Raw genomic sequence first — 23,149 nt, 5'->3', positions numbered from 1 at the left:
CCTCCCTAACCCACCCCCCCGGCCCTATCTAAAACCCCCCCCCCCTACCTTTATCCATGGATTTATGCCTACTGGAGGCAGATGTAAAACCGCGCGCGCCAGCGGGCTGCTGGCGCGCCAAGACCTGACCCAGGGGCTGTTCCAGAGGGTGCGGCCATGCCCCCGGATCGCCCCCCAAACGCCGCGTCACGCCCCCGAAACGCCGCGTCATTTGGCGATGCCCCGACACGCCCCTTTTTAAAAGCCCCGGGACTTGCATGCCGGCGGCCTATGCAAAATAGGCGCGCCAGCACACGAGGGCCCTGCTCGCGTAAATCCGGCCAGATTTACGCGGGCAGGGCATTTAAAATCCGCCTGATACTGCATTTAAATTGAAAAAGAATACAGACCTACTGATCTGATGGAGAAAGATCAGGAGTTTGGTGGAACAATCATCAAATTACAATGTGTATTCTTAAGCATTATAGAATCCGGTCAAGGGTACAGTACCTAATTAGGTCTTAAAATGCTCCTTTTGCTACACTTGAAAGAGGGCTTCATAGTTTAGGCCATATTTTAAAAAGGCTCATGACCCTCATGGTCAGATATCAGGTCTTGTGTGTACAACTATTTTTAAAAGGGCATGCTAGTTTCTGAAAAATGTGTGCATTTCAACCTCTCTCAAATTTGTTTGAACATAAAAGCAGGATTTTTCAGCTTCCCAGTCAGTACTTCTATGCTACCCAAACAACCACAGGATATGAGTGCTGCTTTTCATGACTACAAATGCATTTTGCAAAATGTACATTATACTTCACTATAAAAATATCTTAATTTGCAATAGAATTTTGAATAGATACAGATTCTACAGCAGTTCCCATGTTGTAAAACAAAAGATGCAATCCAGGTAAACATTACGTAAAATCTAGAATGTAATGAAAGAATGTTGTGTGCACATATCACAAATCAGCAAACAGCCACTAAAATATACTGGGGTATGTATCCCCTCACCTCCAAGAGTTTTTTCTGCTTTGCTGCCCTGGCTGCTTCACGTTGTGCAGCATATAAAGCCTCCTCTTCTAGTCTTAACTTCTCCTCTTGTGAGGCTAACTGTATATGAACAAAATAATAAGGGTTAACAAAATCAGAACCTCTCTAACTCCTCTATTCATTAAAAATGTTTTGAATTTATAAAAAAAATAAACTTAAAATATATAAATAAAAACTTCAAATAAGCAAATGAGAAAACATACAACATACACATAAGGAGGCTATAATATACTGATTTTGATAACAGAATTTATTATTGATGCATATGCAATATAAAACTATTTTGAAATTACTTTCCTTCTGAATGTACAGCCAGAAAATAATTGTTAAATGAAAAACAAGTTCAACAGCAATGCTAATCTGGGAAGCTCAGTCTTCAACGCCTTCAAAATGGAGGGGCTAAAGACCACAGCAGTAAAAGATAATTCTAGGTAATGAATCTGATTTTTAACTGAAAACATTGTTAAACACTCTTGATGAAAAATAAAATAGTTGTATATTGGATAAACACTGGAAAAATGCTACTTCTAGTATTCTCTCATCTCTTTTGCTGCCTTGAATGTTTTTGTCCCTTTCTCATACTGAGGTCTCCTCAGTTACATAAATGTATGTATGTGATTCAACCAGAAAAAGGCACCCCACAATACCTCTTGCACTGTAAAAACCGATAAACAATTTTTTGTTCTCTCAAAGAAACCCTAATTAGCTGGAAAATAAATTGCTAAATTTACAATTTATAAACACCTAAAAATAGAAAGCTTTATGAGCTGTCATTGTGTTATACAAATTGTTATCCGCCTTTCCAAAATGTATGCTTAAGGTGGATATAAAAAAATAATACTATTGACAGTTTTCCATGCTGTCTTACAAGGGTTCTATTTAATGCTGAACACCACCACAGAAAGACATATATATGGCATCCTTACAGAGGGTACCTTACAATAAATGACATACAGGTTTATTGAATTCCTACCCTGAACAGCTCACTATCTAAGTGTATACGTGAGGCAACAGATTAAGTGGCTTGACAAGTTTACAGTGAGTATAAATGGCAGGAAGAGGACATAGGCTGGGAACAAAGATCAGAGTTCCTGAGGGGTGAGGGGTCTAGACCAGATTCAGTCTGACCATCAGGATAGACACCTCATCCACTTTGCATAGGACTAAGACCTAATGCTAAAGACAGCCTCGTCCTTCAACAGAACAACCTTTTATATGAAGTAGAATTAATCTCTGGATGGACAAGAACCACACTGTCAGCCAACGAACCCTCACAAATGAAGGTGTACACTTATTATCCTCCATGGAGAGAAGAGATGAAAATTCCTAAATAGAATATTCAATAAGTAAAATCTCATACTTTTTTTTTTTATTTTAATGTTGAAAATTTTTTGGGGGTGTTTAGGAGACACAAAAAATATCCAATAATTAAAACTGGTAAGGATCAAACCAAAACATTCCCTGACCTCCACACATGGGAATGTTTGATTTCCAGTTATCCTAAAATTATCGTGAATTAGCTGGGGGGGGGGGGGGGGGTGTGTGTGTGTGTGTGCACAAATTCTCCTGTTTCCCATTCTCACCTACACACCCAAACACAAACTCCTTATTTCTCTCACAAACACAACATACAAGCAGGCTGCCTCTCTTTCTCTCACACACACACAAGCAGGCTGCCTCTCTCACACACATCCTCGCCGATCACACAGAAGCTGGCTGCATCCCTGCCTCCCCCCACACACGAGTTGGCTGCATCACAACCACTACATACAATTTGGCTGATATCTCCCCCCCCCACCCCACCCCACACACACACACACAAACACAGCTGGCAGCTTCCCCCACACCCTAGTCGTCTCACACACACAAACTGCATAATTTTGTTCTTCAGCTGTTGCTGGCTTGGGCTCCTGAGATGGCCCACGGCTTTTTTTTTTTTTTATTTCTTCCCTGCATCTGCCCTGTGATGCAGCCTCCTTTCCTTTGGCCACCATCCTTAGATCCGTGTCTTTTTTTCTTCATTGGCCACCACCAGTGGCTTCTTTTTTCTCTTCTGCTGCTGCTGCCAGGCTGGGCTCCGGCAGCGGCCCATAGCCTCCTTTCCCTTGGCTACTGCCAGCCTAGGCTGTGACTTTTTCTTTTTGTTGGCTGCCGCTGGCAATCCACGGTATCTTTTTTTCTTCGTTGGCCACCACCAGTGGCCCAGGCCTTTTTAAAATTTGACAGCCTTCACTGGCCTGGGCTCCTGCGGTGACTGCATCTTTTTTCTTCATCAGCTACCAGAGTGGGCACTGGCAGCAGCCCGCTGCCTCTATCTCTCTTCTGCCACCGGCCTGGCAATGTTCCAGCAGCGGCCTCCTTTCCCTTTCTTCATCCACCGCCAGCCTGGGCTCCAGAGGCGGCCTGCAGCATCTCTTTTTTTTTGGCTGCTGGAGATCTGCAGCCTTGGTGATGAGCTCTGGTGGTGGTTCCTCTGGGACCTTTCTTCTATGCTGTCCAGAGTGCGGGGGATACTGTAACCAGAGGTCACGTGGCCAATTTGACTAGCCCACCGGGGCATGCCTGAAGCCCCAATAGGCTAATCCACCCTGCATCTTATCTACTGTGTTTATAGCTAGATATGATCAATATAGAAATCAGTCAGTTTTGTTTATAATGTCAATACATGCTATAAGGCAGGATTTTTAGTAGCTTTTAATGCTCAGATCTGATTGTAAGCAACAAACTAACACTCACTTGCGGTTTCCACCATGGTGTCCCATTGAGGCATTCAGACAGCTTCTTCTCTGCATCCCCTCCCTATTCCTTAACTCACCTGTTTGCTGCTATCAGAACAATGGGTCTTGAGGATGTGCAGGCACGTCCTCCTTCCTCCCAAGCCAGGGTCTGGTCAGCACACTTAGAACAACGTGGTTCAAAGCACGCCACAGGGACCCCGCGGGGGAGGATGCGCCTGAGTGACCACAAGCTCACCGTCCTCATACCAGCAGTGAGTGTTTGAGTTAAGGAATCTGGAGGAGTTGTGGGGAAGCTGTCCTACCGCCACACTGGGATACCACGGGGGAGGAGGGAGGACGTTCTTGAGCAACTGCAAGTGCCATCGTTGTCCAGATAGCAGCAGGTGAGTTAAGGGATCAGGGGGGATGGGGGGGGAGGAGGATTCAAACAGGAAGGAAGGATTCAGACACCAAGGACAGCCATGGGGGAGGGAGGGAAGGATTCAGATAGCAGGGATAGCCATTAGAATAATGACTGTTTACCCTCAGGAAAATGAGCTCTGAGAAGAAAAAAAGCATCTTACATCATATTGCGGAAACTGAAGGTTATTGAACATGCAAAGGAGGCCAATAATTATGTAGTTGCAAGAGAATTTGACATTAATTAAAAACTTGTCAGACACTAGAGAAAAATTGAGGAAAAGCTTCTAGAAATGCCAAATTCAAAGAAAGCCTTACATTTCAAAATTGCGCCTTTTGAAGGAATGGAAAAGAATTTGAATGACTGGGTAATGGGATGCTGACAGAATGGCTACATTGTGATTCGCTCAAGCGATAGGATTTATGCCCTTCAAATGGCAAAATAAGAAAAATATTCAGCCACCGAAGATCTGGAGGAATTCACAGCATTGTCTGGTTGGTATTTGCGGTTCAGAAAATGATATGGAATGTGCCTTCGTCAGCACACAAAGATTTCACAGAAACTGCCTAAAGAGCTTGATGAAAAGATCTGTTCATTCCACAAATTCATTATTCAGCAGAGGATAAAGAATCATTTCGATATGAATAACATTGGTAATATGAATGAAATGCCTATAACATTTGATATGCTTGGCAATCGCACTGTAGCTGGTGTTGGTGTTGGTGAGAAGACCATACTTGTAAAAACAACTGGTCACAAAAAGACCCACGGTGGTCCTGTCTTGCCTGGCAGATGGCACAAAACTGTGTCCTATGGTAATATTCAAAAGGAAAACCATGCCAAAGAACTGAAAAATTCTAACAGGTGTAACTGTTCAGGTTCATTCTAAACGCTGGATGGATGAGGAGAGAATGAAATGATGGCTGTGTGATGTGTGGGGTAGGCAACCAGGTACAGGGCTAAGAAAACGATCATCACTATTGGTGTGGGATATGTTCCCATGCACATATAACAGAGGATGTGAAGGACAATACAAAGAAAATGTCTACCACATTAGTGATTCCAGGAAGTCTGACATCAATGCTCCAGCCATTAGATGTCTGTCTAAACAAGCCTTTCAAGGCCCAATTGTGGTAAATAAAAGCTTTTCTTAAGTTGTTAAATGTTTTTTTTTTTAAATGCGTTATTTATTTTTTCAAAGCAGAATAAAGTGTTTTCCTAAGTTATCAGTTTCTTAGTATGATTTCACCATTTCATAAGCCGCCTAGGTTTTACCCTCAACTTATCAACAGGTGACAGATAATTCTTGATTTTGGGGCTCAAAAAATACCCTCGACTTATGAGACCGACATACACGAGTACATACAGCACTCTTGTTACCCAAGTGGATATAGCAAATGTTGCTTACCTGATGTAACAGGTGTTCTCACAGCAGGATGTTAGTCCTCACAAATGGGTGACATCGAGGATGGAGCCCAACCACGGAAAACTTCTGTCAAAGTTTCAGGAACTTTGACTGGCCCCTACTGGGCATGCCCAGCACGGCACTACCCCTGCAGCCAGCAGGGGTCTCCTTTCAGTCTTGTTTCAAAGCTACAGGCAGTGCCGAAAAAATAAAATAAAAACGAACCCAACACCGCGGGGTGGCGGGCGGGTTTCGTGAGGACTAACATCCTGCTGTCCTGTGAGAACACCTGTTACATCAGGTAATGTTGGGATTACTACCTGATAATCCCCTTTTCCTTAGTGTAGACAGATGGACTCAGAACAAATGGGATAGTATCCGCGTGCTAGCAGTTGGAGACGGATCTGACGTCAGCACGGGGGCGTATATATCCCCACAGGAAGCGTAGCTATTCAGTAATCTTCCTTGCAAAAGCTGTTATAGATGTGTGTACTGACGCTCAGTTAAAAAGTGAAACAGGATTCCCCTGACCGATTGACGGTAGCTGGAGACCGCCAGCATTCCCAACCGGAAGGCATGGACACCTGGTAGAGTGTACGCTCTTATGGAAACAGATGACATGGCGTACCTTGAATCGGTGATACCCATGTACGCAGGCAGCTGGGCGGGATGCTGAGTCCATCTGTCTACATTAAGGAAAAGGGGATTATCAGGTAGTAATCCCAACATTTCCTGGCGTGTAGCCAGATGGACTCAGAACAAATGGGATGTACAAAAGCTTTACTCCCAACCTGGGCGGGAGGCTGCCTGAGGCCCATGTAGTACCGCCCTCGCAAATGCCGAGTCCTCCCCGGCCTGAACATCCAGACGATAGAACCTGGAGAAGGTATGGAGGGAAGACCAAGTCGCCGCTTCACAGATTTCCGCAGGCGATAGCATCCTGGATTCTGCCCAAGATGCTGCTTGTGTTCTGGTAGAATGAGCCTTGACCTGTAGAGGCGGAGACTTCCCGGCCTCTACGTACGCTGCTCTGACAACTTCTTTAATCAAGCGGGCGATGGTGGGCCGCGAGGCCGCTTCACCTAGCATCTTCCCGCTGTACAGGATGAACAGATGGTCCGTCCGTACTCCTTACCAGCTTCGGCGCCTTCCGGCTGGAACACAGTCGGTCTCCGGCTGCGGGGGAAGGGAGCACCTCGCCACCGCAATTGAGGGAATGCACCCGCTACCTCGTCCACGCCGGGACCGAGGGCCTCGTATACCTCACGCGGATTGCGTCCGGGGACTGCGTCACTGCTGCGCTTCGGCAGGACAGAGGACTTTCCCACCGGGGGAGCACGGCAATCACCCCGGGAGCTCGCTGCGGGAGGAACCCTCGGGTATCTACCGCAGGAGCGCGGGGCTCTAAGTCGAATAGACAGCAAAACGAAGTAGAAACTAGAATGATAAGAAAAGAGAAAAAAATTAAAGTAGTCTTTGAAAGCACGCTCAACTAGCGTGCAGGCACTCCAAACTGCTTTGGAGACGGAAATTACTGAATAGCTACGCTTCCTGTGGGGATATATACGCCCCCGCGCTGACGTCAGATCCGTCTCCAACTGCTAGCACGCGGATACTATCCCATTTGTCCTGAGTCCATCTGGCTACATGCCAGGAAAGCAACATTCGCTTTCTCACAGGACAAGCAGGATGGTTGTCCTCACAAATGGGTGAGTACCGAGCTGAGGATGTCCGGACATGCACCAAAATGTACCCAACAGCGTGCAACAGGCAAAACAACTGGGGTGAAATTTGGTAGAGGACATCCGCACCTCACCGGGTAGGCGGAAGGGTGTTGGTACGTTGGAAAAAGGTTACGTAAGACAGACTGGCCGAAGATGGAATCCTGTCTTCCAGCTTTGTCCAAGCAATAATGGGCTGCAAATGTATGGAGGGAACTCCAGGTGGCAGCCTTGCAGATGTCAGGAAGCGGCACCGATCGAAGGTGTGCTACTGAAGTCGCCATGGCCCTCACAGAGTGTGCTTTGACACGGTCTTGGAAAGGAATGCCAGCTTGCTGATAGCAAAAAGAGATGCAGTCCGCCAACCAGGAGGAAAGAGCCTGCTTACCCACAGGTTGCCCTAACTTGTTAGGATGGAAAGAGACGAATAATTGAGTGCTCTTCCTGTGGGCAACTGTACGGTCTAGATAGAAAGCTAGAGCTCGTTTACAGTCGAGGGTATGCAGAGTCTGTTCCCCGGAGTTGGAGTGGGGCCTGGGAAAGAAAATAGGTAGTATGATGGATTGATTAATATGAAACTCCAAAACTACCTTAGCTAAGAATTTAGGGTGAGTGCGGAGTACCGCCCGGTCCTGCAGGAGTTTAGTGTAAGGCGGATAAGTAACTAGGGCCTGTAATTCACTAACCCTGCGAGCTGAAGTGATAGCCAAAAGGAATAACACTTTCCATGTGAGATATTTTAGGTCACAGGAGTGAAGAGGTTCGAAAGGAGGTTTCATAAGGCGACCAAGAACCAGATTAAGGTCCCAAGATGGGGCCGGAGGGCGTAAAGGTGGCTTCAAATGGAGCAAGCCTTTAAGAAAGCGTGTTACAAGGGGTTGTACTGAAATAGGGACACCCCCGATACCTTTATGGAAAGCGGCTACCGCACTGACATGCATTCTAATGGAAGAGGTCTTTAGACCTGATTCTGATAGATGCCAGAGATAGTCCAAGAATTTAGAAATTGGACAGGAAAGGGGATCAAGGGACTGAGAAGTGCACCATGATGTATACCTTTTCCATTTATAGGAGTAAGATTTTCTTGTGGAAGGCTTTCGTGAAGCGATCAGGACACGAGAAACTGAATCCGAAAGGTTAAATGGCTGAAGGACTAACCTTTCAACATCCATGCCGTCAGGGACAAGGCTTGGAGATTGGGATGGAGGAGGCATCCGTCGTTTTGAGTGATCAGATGCGGGTCTTTTCCCAGAGGAATGTGCCTGCGGATGGAGAGATCCTGACGTATGGGAAACCACACTTGGCATGGCCAGTGCGGTGCTATCAGGATCATGGTTCCCCTGTCCTGACGTAGCTTCACGAGAGTCTTCGACAGAAGAGGAAGTGGAGGGAATGCATAAAGCAGACCGGTTGTCCACGTGAGGGAGAATGCATCCCTGGGTCGAGAGTGCTGGCTCCGAATGAGAGAGCAGTAATTGTCCACTTTGTGGTTCTGAGGGGACGCAAAGAGGTCTATGTGGGGATAACCCCATTTCTGGAAAAGAGAGGTCGCTACCAAGGGATTGAGTGACCACTCGTGTGGTTGGAAGACACGGCTTAGCTGGTCTGCCAATACATTGTCTGCTCCCGGCAAGTAGGTGGCCCTGAGGTACATGGAGCGGGAGAAGGCTTCTGCCCAAATCTGCGCAGCTTCCTGACACAAAAGAAAGGAACCTGTGCCCCCCTGCTTGTTTATGTACCACATGGCCACCTGGCTGTCCGTCTGAATCAAGATGACATGGGTCGATAGGCAATCTTGAAAAGTCCTGAGAGCATATCGTATTGCTCGAAGTTCCAGGAAGTTTATCTGGTGTTTGGCTTCCTCTGGAGACCAGAATCCTTGGGTTTGTAAATTGTTTACATGGGCTCCCCAACCGACGTTGGAAGCATCGGTTGTGAGAATTATTTGAGGATCTGGTAGGTGGAAAGGCAAGCCCTGTAGGAGGTTGGATTGATTTGTCCACCAGGCAAGAGACAGATGGAGTGCATCGGTGATGCGAACAATGGAGGACAGAGGCTGAACGGCTTGGATCCATTGTGATCTCAGAGTCCATTGCATGACTCATGGCCAGGTGGGCCATGGGAGTCACATGAACTGAGGAGGCCATGTGTCCCAGCAGAATAAGGAATTGGCGAGCTGTCGCTGTGTGTTGAGACTGCAACTGGCAAGCTAGAGACACAAGGATTTGGACTTGTTGATAAGGAAGGAAGACTTTTGCCTGTAAGGTGTCCAAGTCTGCCCCAATGAAGGATAAGGTCTGAGATGGGACTAAGCAGGATTTCTCGTAATTGACAAGAAACCCTAGAGAAAGCAGAGTTTGAATTGCCAGGAAGTTGAGGTGGTAACCCTGTGCAATTATCGCTATCACCCATTGACCTGTGGTGATGTGATGCCATTTTTCTAGAAAGTGACTTAACCGACCCCCTACTGGTATGGTAGGAAGAGGGACATGGCATCTGCTCTCTAATTGAAAGTCAAAAACCCGATGCAGGACCAGGTTGTGAAGCTGCTGCGGGCTTTTGTTTACGAGACTGGCGAGGCTGAGATTTATGATAAGGCCTCGCAGACCTAGACTTGGCTAGTGGGGGATAATACTTCCGTGGACGGAAGAATGACTTTTTTGGGTCCTTCTTAAACGGCTGTTTAGAAGGTAAGTCAGAAGGAAAGGATGAGAGCCTTTTAAGTGTCTCATGATGATCCTTCAATTCAGCAACAATTTGCTGAATTTGCTCCCCAAACAAATTGTCCCCTAAACAGGGCAAGTCAGAGAGCCTGTCCTGAACTTCCGGGCGAAGGTCAGACGACTTAAGCCAAGCCCAGCGTCTGGCGGAGATGGCCGTAGCAGAAAGTCTAGTGGAAGCATCAAAAACGTCATAAGCTGTTCTTATCTCATGCTTCCCAGCTTCAAACCCTTTATGTAGTAGGGATTGAAGTTGTGGCTGGAACTGTTCTGGTAAGGCATCTGAGTACTCCTGTATCTCCTGAGTACTCCTGTATCTGTTTAAGGATGACCCTATTGTATTGGGTCATATATAGCTGATAAGAGGCTATTCTGGAAATCAGCATGGCTCCTTGGTATACTTTCGTACCTATACTATCTAGGAATTTATTTTCCTTAGTAGGAGGTATGGAAGAATGTGGCTTCATTCTTTTAGCTTTCTTTTGAGCTGATTCTACCACAACAGAGTGGTGGTCTAGCTGTGGTTTCTGAAAGCCAGGTGCTGACTGTACAAGATAGGTAGAGTCAGCTTTTTTGTTTACTGGAGCAACAGATCTAGGAGATTCCCAATTCTTTTTTAGAAGGTCCAGAAAAACTTGATGAATTGGAATAGAGGTGATGACTTTAGGGGCATCCAAGAATTGGAGCAACTCCATCATCTGGTGCCTGTCATCTTGCTCCGATTAAGCTGAAAAGGGACCAACTCAGACATTTCCTTCACAAAATTTATGAAAGAGAGGTCCTCAGGGGGAGAACGCTTTCTACTTTCCACAGGAGAGGGTGGTGAAGGCAAATCATCGGTGTCTGTAGAGGTATCATCATCCCAGGTGTCATAAGGATCAGGTTGCTGACCTATAGGACCATGAGGGGGACTGACTACCTGAAGACTCCGGTTGAGGCTCCGAGAAACTCTAAGGAATTACCGGGGGCATCGAGAATGTCCTCGATGGAATCGGTGTCGGCAGCGGTACCCATGCCGGCATCGAAGGAATCTGTTTCGGCATCGAAGGAATCTGTGCCGTCATCGGTGGAGCTGATGTGCATATCGCCCCCGAGGAATGTATCTGTGGCGAGGGACGACATGGCACCGAAGGAACTACCCCCGAAGGGGGAATTCGGTACGGTGTTTCTCCACCTGATGAGAAAGCTGTCAGTGACCCGGGTCTTGCCGGTGGAAGGGCAGTCATGAGCGCTTCCATCCGGGCAAGCAGCGGTGCCAGTGCCGCTGGAATCGGGTCGGTGACCGGTTCCACTCTCGATGCTGGAGGAGTCTGGAACCACAGCATCGCTTTGTCGATGGTCTCCTGGACCAGCCGGTCCAGTTCTACCCAGAGACCTGGGGTAAGAATACCCGGCTCAACGGGAGAGGGAGGCTGAGGCTGAGCCGGAAGGACCACCGTCGCCGGTGGAATCGCGGCTCCCAAACCCCGAAGGGGGGAGGGTTGCCTCAGTGTCTGCGAGACAGAAGTGGACGGTGCCACTTCTGGTCGAGACTTCTTCGGAGGAGGCTCGGACAGTACTGAGGTCGATGACTTCGATTCCTCGACAGTCCGAGACTTATGACGTCGATGGCGATGTTTCTCCTTCCGATCCCCTCGATCTTCGGGGGAAGGGACAGGAGTCGATGGCCGTGAAGTCGTCGATGGCGGACGGTCACCGGGAGGCTGTCGATGATGATGAGACTTCGACGGTGCCGGTTCCGATGACGTCGATGCAATCGATGGCGGAGTGTGAGCATGGAAAAGGAGTCCCATCTTCTCCATTCTGGCTTTGCGACCTTTTGGTGTCATTAGGGCACATTTGGTGCAAGTCAGGACATCATGCTCACTCCCTAAACACAAAACACAGACTCTATGTGGGTCTGTGATGGACATAGTACGTGTACAGTCCGGGCACCGACGGAACCCCGACGCCATGGCCGTATGCCAAAAATTTAGCCGCGGGTTGGTCGACTGCCAACAGGCCTCAAGGGCCGAACTCGACGGTAGCCGACCAAAACTATGGCAAAAAACTTACCGAAGTCCCGCGGAGGAAAAATTTGAAGAAGGGAGACCCCTGAGGGGCAAATTTTTCTTCAAGAATTAGTTTAAAGAATTCCTGTCAGGAATGTGGTAAGAGCTCCTTAACCGCGTAGCAACTGCTACGTGGAAAAAAGAAGACTGAAGGGAGACCCCTGCTGGGCATGCCCAGTAGGGGCCAGTCAAAGTTCCTGAAACTTTGACAGAAGTTTTCCGTGGTTGGGCTCCAACCTCGATGTCACCCATTTGTGAGGACAACCATCCTGCTTGTCCTGTGAGAAACCAATGTTAACTGGTCTTGTTTAAAAAGGTATTAAATGGAGTTTTCTCTGAGAATGGAGTATTAGCAGTGTGCCACAGGGATCTGTCCTTGGACTGGTTCTTTTCAACGTTTTCGTGAGCAATACAGCACAAAGATAATCAGGAAAGGTTTGTCTTTTAGCTGATGATTCCAGGAAGGTGTGTAAAACATGAGGAGGGAGCTAGCAAAGCTCAAGGAATGGTCTAGGGTCTGGCAGCTAATATTTAATGCTAAAAAAATGCAAAGTTATGCATTTAGGATGCAAAAACCAAATGAATTGTTTAATTTAGCTTTATAGTTCCCATCACTCCCTTAGAGATCACATGCTTTTGTGAATTCTTACACTGTTTAACTCCACCACTTCTGCTGGGAGTACATTCCATGCATCCACCACCCTCTCTGTAAAGAAGTATTTCCTAAGATTACTCCCTAGTCTACCCTCCTTTCACCTTCATCTCATGACCCCAATTGCTCCATGAAGCAGTCATTTATTACATCTAGAGACAAAGTTCCTGGATGTAATAAATGACTGCTTCATGGAGCAATTGGTTCAGGAACCAACAAGAGAGGGAGCTATTTTAGATTTAATTCTTTTTTTTTTAATTGAAACTATTTATTCAATTGCAATAATCCAACAGAACGTAACAATAACCTTTGCTTTGTGTGTTTTCCTTTTATAGCCCTTCCCTCCCCTCTCCCCCCACTCCCTCCCTTTGCCCGTAGCAGAAAAGAAAGTTCCACAATTGGTGTCGGTGTAGTCTTGGATATAACTGCAGTTTTAGTTCAGTCTATTTGGCGGATCATGCATCCTCAATGGGTTGGTTCCCTCTGGGGTCGGAAGTCGAGGCAGGACTTCAAGGGTCTCATAATGATCCAATGTGAGGAGCTAGATAGGCGGTAAAGCCAGCCCAAATCTGAGAAGTATGAATAAATCTCTTTGGCGCAGCCTGCGTAGGAAGGGCGTGCTCCATGGAGCAAAGGCGTAGCATTTTCTGGAACCAGTGTTCAAAACTGGGGCCGTGTGAGTTCAACCAACTGGCCAATATTACCTGTTTCCCCACTAAACCTGCATTTTTGAGAAATAAGCCCATCGGGGGAAGACAAATGTATTTGGGTCGGGACGTCTAAGCCAAATAGCCAGAGATTATGGTTTAAAGGTAAAGGCTTATGGAGGAAGATTGAACAGGCATAGCTTAGCTGCCTCCAAAATTGAGATACTTCCCCACAGACCCAAAAACAATGGAAGTAGGTGCTCTCGACGCTTGCACACTTGGGGCAATTAGCGGATTGTGTAATCTTCATTTGTTTGGCCCAGGTGGGGGTGATATAGCATTGCCAAAGAAATTTGTAATGGGTTTCACGCAGTATAACATTCCCTGATACAGCATGTAAGTCCTTAAAACATTTCTAAAATTTAGCAAACGTCAGAGAGAAGAGCGCCCAGGCCGTCCATCTAGCGTATATGGAAGCTAAGATTTGCGAGTCATCGAGGTTCATTGTTTCTTTGTATTAAGAAATGGTAGGTTTTTTATTGTTCCCCAGTTGTACTATATCCCTTAAGTGTTGGACGTCTGGGGTCTCCTCAAACCGAGGTCGCATGGTTGTTATAAAACGGGCGATCTGCAGGTATGCAAAGTAATCAGAATCTGGTAGCGCAAACCTTTGTTTAAGAGTTTGAAATGGGAGTATTGTACCAGCCACTCTATCATACAGGTCATATATAAAAGTTAGCCCCGATGTATCCCAATGATGGAAAACACCTTTCCCTGTCCCTGGGGGAAACAAAGCATGTCCTGTAATAGTAATCAGTGATGTTAATCGATTTGTCACACGCCCTATCTTGCAGAACATTGGCCAGGTTTTCCGACATGTACGAAGAAGCTCATGAGTCTTAATGTGGTGGGGTATCAGCTGGTTGTCGAGTTGTAATAAGGGGTTGAGGGAAGCCACTCCGTACCATTCTAGAAGATGTCGATACGGGGTGAACTTTGATGTAGAAAAAAGCCAATCTCTTACATGTCTGATGCTGCATACTAAATTATACACTGCTAGATTCGGGCAACCCAACCCGCCCCTCTATTGATCTGGTTAGTATTTCCATAGTTAAACGGGCCCTTTTCCTGCGCCACAAGAAAGAGCGAAGGGCCTGATGTATTAGGTTATGATCTTTCTTTTTAATCCAAAGGGGTACCATTTGAAGGGTGTAGAACCATTTAGGCAACAGTATATCTTAAAGAGGTGTATGTGGCCCATTAATGATAAGGGGAGGGGTGTCCACCTCTTTAAGGATGCTAGTGTCTGGGCAATAAGTGGTTGGATATTTGCCGTGTACAAGGTGCTCATTTGTACGGGAACTCGGATGCTTAGGTATTTTAGCATATCTGATACCCACCGGAGCGGGAAGACACCTTGCCAGGTGTCGTGTAGGTGCCCTGTGATATCTATGGCCTCAGATTTATCATGATTGATCTTAAGGCCCGCAAAGCGACCAAACTGGTTCTGAATGTCCAAAACGGTCGGAAGCAATTGGAGAGGTTGCGTAACAAAAACCAAGAGATCATCTGCAAAAGCAGCTATTTTAAAATGTGATTTGGACCGCCAAAGCCCTTCACCTCCCTGCAGGCATCAATTTTGCGGAGTAGGGGATCTATGGACAGTATGTATAATAACAGGGATAATGGGCAGCCCTGACAAACTCCTTTCTCAATCCTGACTGCCCCCGACAGACAACTGTTGGCTAGAATACGTGAGGTCGGGGTATCGTATAATAGTGAAATGTATTGGAGGAATTCGCCTCTAATACCAAACCTTTGCATGACCGAAAAGAGGCAAGACCAGGCTACGTGATCGAAGGCTTTCTCAGAGTTGAATGCTACCACTAAGGCCGGAATGTTTTGTTGTTGGCATATGTTCATGGCAGCGAGGAGCTTAATGATATTTGCGATTGGTTTTCGTCCTCGGATGAAGCCCGCTTGGTGAGAAGATATCAGGTGTGGTAAAAGAACGTTCAGCCGTGCAACTAGAACTTTAGTTAACATTTTTAAGTCACAGTTGAGCAAAGATATGGGCCTGTATGATGATGGGCATAGCGGGTCCTTACCTGGTTTGAGGAGGCTTCGTGTGGGCTTCGTTGAAAGAAGCAAGAAAATTATTTTGCGTAAAATAATCGGTCAATGGGGTACTTATGCTCTGGAGAAGTAACTTATAAAAATCATAGGAAAACCCATCGGGGCCAGGGGATTTGCCTGAAGGGGCAGCTGTAATAACCTGAGAGATTTCATGTGTCTGAAGGGGTCAGTTTGTAGTAGTGGGCTGAAGGCTTCACCCTGACAGAGGACAATCTGAAACTCCTGCCAAACAGGACTTCATGTACCAGAATTCCCTGCTTCATGACGGGTTTACTTACAGTCTGCAATACAGCTGTAGTTAGGACATTGAGAAACTCTCTGTCAGCACGTTTTCATTTTTGGCTTCGCTGTTCTTATTCTCTGATAAGCTTTCACTGCCTGTCAAGTCTGCTAGATTAGAACAATGAATGTATTATGTGCAGGACAGTATTACTACAGACTCATGAATTCCTTTCCAGAATTGCAAGTCCCGGCAGCCTCTCCTGCAGAACATGGGAGAAGTTTCACGAAAGTTCCAGGGTGTCTAGGGAGGGGGTCAGTAGACCCTCAGCCGGGATATGCTTGCTCAGCAATGCGTAGAACGCATGTGTAAAAGATAAGAAATGTGGAATGTATAAAAGCCAGCTCCTGAAGGGGAGGGGCACGCAGATTTCTGAGCCATTGTTCTCAGCTGTGTCTTGCATGCAATAGAAGTCTTTTTTTTCGGACCAGTTGTCTGGGGCCTCTTTTCTGACAGTAACAAGTTCAAAAAGGCGTGTTGAGAGGCCGTGAGTGTAGGGAGAACAAGATCCCGAAAGAAGTCTTCCTCTTCTACCAGGCCCCCCTCGAGTCATCCGTGTAAATAGTGTAAAATTGGCGGAAAATTTCACTTATTTCAGGTTCCTTGGCTGTAATCCCCCCGAGTGTGTCTTCAGACTGGCTATGAAAGTTCTCGGCCTGTGTACTTTGGTGAGATTTGCCAGCAATCGGCCGGGCTTATTTCCGAATTGGAATAAAATTTTGCTGCCCCTTCTGTAAGTAAGCCTGGGCCCTGGAGTCTAAAAGCGTGTTCAATCGGCCCAGGATGCTTAAACTCTTTTCTATTACTATCCGAATTTTGCTGTTATCAGTGCCTCTTTCGCTCGATGGAGTTCCATCTCTAAGTGTAAATTATTTTTATTTAATTGTTTGGTACAAATTGGACATAGGAAATAATTTCCCCTCGAAGTACCGCTTTCCCGGAGTCCCAGAATAGGTGAGGTGTGTCTACATGTTGATGGTTATTTTTGGCAAAGTCTTTCCATTTGTCCCGTAGAAAAGTCTAAAAATGAATGTCCTCTACGAAAACTAGGGAATCACCATATGCAGGCCTTGTGAGCAGGAGTCTGGGAGTTTAGTTGGATGGAGATCGGGGAGTGGTCCAATATAGCCTGGGGTTCGATATTCACGGAAGCTATGGTAAAAAATTTGTCTTGGGTGAGTAGTATATAATCGATATGTGACATCGTGCCGTGTGATCTCAAGATGTGGGAATAATCTTTTTTGTTGGGATGTAGAGTGCGCCACACATCTATAAGAACTAAGTGGTGACACAGGTAAGCTATTCCTTTTAGTTTTTTGCTAGTGGGTTGCTGCTGCGGAGGGGGGGGGGGGTATCAAGTAAGGGATCATGAACACAGTTGAAATCCCCTGCAACATAAATTGTGCCCTAGGCAAGTGTATGGAGTAAATTGCTCAAGTGTGTAAAGAACGCGTGATTATGTGTGCTTGGGGCATAAACAATGCATAGAGTAATTGGTTTGGTATTCCACACTCTTATTAGGTTAAGGTAACGTCCGTCAAGGTCGCGTATAGTGTTTAAAATTTGGAAGCTGGCGGATTTGTTAATTAAAATTGCAACCCCCCGTTTCCAGTGGGCCGCCACAGAGTAGAGACAAGTTCCCACCCACTCCCGTTGAAGTTTTGTGTTCTCCATGGCTGTGAAGTGTGTTTCCTGGAGGCATGCTACTTCAGCATGTAAGTGTTTAAGATGGGTGAAAGCACACAGGGAAAGCGGAGTAAAGGGGACACACATTTAGATAAACACCAGCAGAATGATTCGTGGCAATTAATTGAACTGGACAACAACACTTTAGAAAACCATTAGCTTTCTCTCTAACACTGGCTCTCAATTACACATTTATCTACAAAAAGACAAAGACAAGATGGAAGCGGTACAGAGAAGGGCGACCAGGAAGGTGGAGGATCTTCATCGGATGACGTTCGAGGAGAGATTGAAGAATCTAAATATGTACACCCTGGAGGAAAGGAGGAGCAGAGGTGATATGATACAGACTTTCAGATACTTGAAAGGTTTTAATGATCCAAAGACAACAATAAACCTTTTCCGTAGGAAAAAAATCAGCAGAACCAGGGGTCACGATTTGAAGCTCCAGGGAGGAAGATTCAGAACCACATCAGGAAGTATTTCTTCACGGAGAGGATGGTGGATGCCTGGAATGCCCTTCCAGAGGAAGTGGTGAAGACCAGAACTGTGAAGGACTTCAAAGGGGCGTGGGATAAACACTGTGGATCCATAAATTCAAGAGGCCGCCAATGAAGAGTGGGGGACTCGCCAGAATGGCGGCTACTGCCTGGAGACAATCCCCTTATTCAATAAACATACACATGGTTACTGTGACTCCAACATCACTCTAAGCTTCAACAGCAAGAGGAAATATGGAAAAAAGGATTTGCACTCACAAAGAGGGGAGTAGCTGGCTTGTTACGGCGGTTACTACCCCAAACCAAATAAGCCTGATACTTCACTTTCAATGCATATCCAGCATAGTTCTCTGCTTCAACAGCAGGGCAGAAGAAAAACCTGATACTTCACACATCCAGCAGAGCTCTCTGCTTCAACGGCAGGGGAGAAGAAAAAAGGGTTCGCACTCACAAAGCGGGGAGTAGCTGGCTTGTTACGGCGGTTACTACCCCAAACCAAATGTGCCTGATACTTCACTTTCGATGCATATCCAGCATGGCTCTCTGCTTCAACGGCATGGGAGAAGAAAAACAACCAATAAGGGCTGTATAACATAGTCTGGGTAAAACAAATAAGCATGGGTGTAGCTTGCTTATTGCGGCGGTTACTACCCCTACTACCCCTAACTAATCAAGCTAGATATTTCACTTGGATGCAGCTCCATCACTGCTCTCTACATTAATGGTGGGGGTGGAAGGGAAATAGAACCAAGAGCTAAGAGAAACAGATAAGTATGAGAGAAAAAATGTGTGAGGCTTGCTGGGCAGACTGGATGGGCCGTTTGGTCTTCTTCTGCCGTCATTTCTATGTTTCTAGAAGCATGCAGAAGAAAAAACTGAATTGGAAACTGCAACAAGTCAGAGTCTCTGTATGCAGTGTAAAAAAAATAGACTCCCGAGAACTATGCCTAAGTCTGCCACAAAGTAACTGCCAGACCCTCCTTAGAGATAATATAACCTAGTGTTTTCTCAGATATACTGGTAGCGAGGACTTATTGTCATGTAAAACAAAATGGCATGTCAACGGCGACACCCATTCAGTCTCCAAAATTCTGTGAGTCTAAAACGACGTATCAAAAAGCCAGTCTTAAGTGTCACAAGATACAAGCTATATCGTATCTCTCAATATGAGGTACCCCAGACCAATTTCTTTCCAACCACACAATAACTGAGTAATAGCTATTCAAGCCCTCTAGATCTGCCAAAGAAATTTAGTGAACATAGGATATCAACGTGGGATATGCTATTTTTGCAGATAGAAAGGCAAAATCTGTAAAACAAAGCCAATGCAGCCATAGCATCATTTTATAAAGATTGATGCGTCCCATCAGCATTAATGAAAAAGAATTCCATAGCAACAACTTGTCCTTCATGTTTCAGTAAGAGAACATTTAGATCATAAATGAGCCAGATCCAAAGTAAGGACTATACCTAAATATATAAAGGACCCAGTCGACAATCAACGGAAAATCCACGCCATGCCCCCCCCAAATAAAGATTTAACAGACTAGGAAGATGCTAAGGCTTCCGATTTTCTCATATTAAGCTTAAAACAAGAAAAGGTCCCATATTGAGAAATTTCTTCAAGCAGCCCAGCTAAGGAGTCAAATGGCTGTGAAATATGAACCAACAGATCATCTGCAAAGGCCACAATTTTAAACATATGGTCTTTTTTTTTTTTTTCTTAAACTTCATTTTTATTAAGTTAATGGAAATTGTAAATACAAATGATATCAAAAAGAAATCATGAAAAGTGACATCCGCTTAAACAGCACAACAAACGATAAACAATAGCAGTAGAGAAGTACACTACGGACTTATCAAAATTTTTTCCCAATACTGCAGCAACATAAAAAAAAAAAAGAAAAACTCCCAAACCATCCACACACACACAGCCATACACATTCACACCAGAGCACCCACTACTTCAGCACTAGTGTGGCCAGTATTTATATACCTTGTAAAGCAAGTAAAGCCTCATTACAGAGAGCATAATACCCCACTTCTAGAGGAAAAAAAGATTGTAGTGTGGCTATGCTTTTTTTCCTAAGCATTTCCAGTTGTGCATGTTGTTGCATGAAAGTTTTCCATTGAGTAACTGATGGGGCCTCTTCTGACCACCAACACAACAAAACAGACTTTTTAGCTAGAAGGAAAGAGGGAGACTCCTCCAACAATGCAAGAAGTGTTTAAGGTTTTGCATACAAGTATTAATATTAAGTGGGTAAAGCTCATCCAGAGTATGGACGATACCAATGCCCAAATAGCGAAAATGAATGCTAGCCCATGTTAGTGGAAACAGGCCTTCCCAAGAGTGTGGTAAAGTAGGAGATAAAGGGAAGGCCTCAGACTTCCCAAAGTTGATTTCATAACCTGAAAAAGCTCCAAACTGGTTAATCACCCTGATAATATCCTGCAAGCAGTCATGAGAATTCCTCACGAAAAACAATGTATCTGCGAAAAGGCTTAAATTTGATAGTTTTATTTTTGATCCACAGGCTCTGAAATGAACAAAGGCGCCGCAGTTTAGCCACTAAAGGCTCTACGAAAGAACAAAGGAGACAAGGGACAGCCCTGCCTGGTGCCCCTACCCAGAGTAAATATCTCAGAAAAGGACCCATTCACCAGTCTCTGGGCCTGGGGACAATTGTACAATAGATAACCCACTTCAAGGACCCGTCCCTGAACTTAAATTGTCACAGCACCCCTGGCCAAATAAGGCCATTCCACGTAATCAAATGCCTTTCAAAACTGGCAAGAATGCCCTTTGTGCTGTCATTCATAGGAGTGTATATGGCAAACAATGCCTTTAAGATAATAAAGTTGGGGAGTCTGCCCTTGATAAAACTAGTCTGATCCTGGGAGACCACCGCCTTTTCCACCGAGTTGACATGCAGGGCTAAGACTGCAGAGAGAATCTTGATGTCTTGGTTGAGAAGAGAGATAGGTCTAAAGCACTGGGGAGAGTGTGGTCCTCATCCAGCTTGGGCAATAAAATAATCGTAGCAAAATTGTGTCCGTTTGCAAATTCTCCCCGCTCACTTGCTTCATGAAACATTTTTTAGTGGAGTAAGTGTCATTGTCCAATAGCTTATAAAATTCTGGGCCCAGGCCGTCAGTACCAGGGGCTTTGAGCAGCTTCAGCTAGGCATTAACAGAGCGGATGTCTGCTTCAGTAATAGGCCGCTCCAACAAATCCCTATCCCGCTTGCTCAATTCCGGAAGCCCCAGGTCCTGAAAAAAATCCTGCTATGCCAGATCATTGGCCGTTCTAACCTCGTACAAAGATTTATAATACTTTTCGAATGCCTAGCTCTCTTTGCACAGGCTTGGTAGGCAATGATATGGCCACACATGACCGCTTTAGCAGCATTTCAAAAAATAATGGAGTTAGTCTCAGCTCTCAAATTAAATTCCACATATTCCTTCCACTTATCTTTATGAAAAACTGCAATTCATTTATCATTGTAAAGATAAGAGGCATAGACCAGCGAAACTGACCCGGAGAGTCGGGCATCAAAGCAAGGATAGTTACCATCGCATGGTCAGAAAATGGCACATCAAATCTTACTCGCCACTAATCTGGTAAAAAAAAGGACTCAGTGAGAAGAATATAGTCAAGACGAGAACACATTATGCACGAAAGAAAAAAATATACTTGTGGTCATCTAAATGTAGAAATTGCCAGGAGTCAATTAACTGCAGCTCCTGAGACACAAAGCCCACCCCCAGGTCAGCTTGGTTTTTCTTGTGGCTTGTAGTCTACTAAAGGGTTTTCAAATCACAATGAAATCACTACCCATAATGACAGCATATCTATCCCATAAGGATACTTTGGCCATGAGAGTAGAAAAAAACCTGATGAAAATAAACATTAAATGCATACAAATTGACTAACACCACTTTTTGTGCCTGGAGAGTCCCCATCACCATGACAAATTGACCATCAGGATCGGAAAACTCCCTTTCTTTTTTAAAATAGACAGTTTTGCTAATCAAAATGGCCTGATGGGAGTTAAACGAAGAAGAAAAGAAAAGAGACAGTGACCCACCCAATCATGGTGCAACTTTAAGTGTCCAAATTCATCCAGGTGGGTTTCTTGAAGAAAGGCAACATGTACCCCACATCTACACAGATATGTGAGAAGCTTTTTCCTTTTAATAGGGGAATGCAAGCCTTCAATATTGACAGAAGAAAAATGTTTGGATTACTTACCTGGTAATCCCCTTTTCCTTAGTGTAGACAGATGGACTCAGAACAAATGGGATAGTATCTGCGTGCTAGCAGTTGGAGACGGATCTGACGTCAGCACGGGGGTATATAGCCCCACAGGAAGCGCAGCGAGTCAGTAATCTTCCTTGCAAAAGCTGTTATGGATATGTGTACTGACGCTCAGCGAAAAGTGAAAAAGTAGAAACAGGATCCCCCTGACCGATTGACAGTGGCTGGAGACCGCCAGCATTCACAACCGGAAGGCGTGGACCCGGGTAGAGCGTACGCTCTCATGGAAAGAAAAGCCATGGCTTACCTGGAATCGGTGAACCCATGTACACAGGCAGCAGGGCGGGATGCTGAGTCCATCTGTCTACACTAAGGAAAAGGGGATTACCAGGTAAGTAATCCAAACATTTCCTGGCGTGTAGCCAGATGGACTCAGAACAAATGGGATGTACCAAAGCTTTACTCCCAGCCAGGGCGGGAGGCTGCCTGAGGACCATGTAGTACCGCCCTCGCAAAAGCCGAGTCCTCCCTGGCCTGGACATCCAGGCGGTAGAACCTGGAGAAGGTATGGAGGGAGGACCATGTCGCTGCTTTACAGATCTCTGCAGGAGATAGCATCCTGGACTCCGCCCAGGACGCTGCGAGTGCTCTGGTGGAATGAGCCTTAACCTGAAGAGGTGGAGCCTTCCCAGCCTCCACGTAGGCAGCCCTGACAACTTCCTTAATCCAGCGGGCAATGGTGGGCCGAGAGGCCGCTTCACCTTGCTTCTTCCCGCTGTGAAGGACGAACAGGTGGTCCGTCTTTCGTAGTTCTCGTGTCACGTCCAGATATCTGGGCAGCAATCTGCCGATGTCGAGATGGCATAATAAATGGCCTTCTTCAGATTTCTTCAAGCCTACCGTGGTAGGCAAGGATATAGTCTGGT

The 23,149-nt window shown here is 45.7% G+C and overlaps 1 protein-coding gene across 2 annotated transcripts in view; it reads right to left on the bottom strand.

Annotated features, from left to right (window-relative positions):
- Positions 1–23,149, bottom strand: part of AP1AR (adaptor related protein complex 1 associated regulatory protein) — a 152,938-nt gene that overhangs the window by 56,875 nt on the left and 72,914 nt on the right. For both annotated transcript variants that reach the window (XM_029596201.1, XM_029596193.1), the window contains exon 6: positions 991–1,089. In XM_029596201.1, coding sequence (XP_029452061.1) covers positions 991–1,089 — 99 coding nt within the window. The remainder of the gene's footprint in view (positions 1–990; positions 1,090–23,149) is intronic.

The sequence above is a fragment of the Rhinatrema bivittatum genome, chromosome 1 (assembly GCF_901001135.1).
Source record: "Rhinatrema bivittatum chromosome 1, aRhiBiv1.1, whole genome shotgun sequence".
Classification (NCBI taxonomy): domain Eukaryota; kingdom Metazoa; phylum Chordata; class Amphibia; order Gymnophiona; family Rhinatrematidae; genus Rhinatrema; species Rhinatrema bivittatum.
This window is presented reverse-complemented; position numbering and strand designations above follow the sequence as displayed.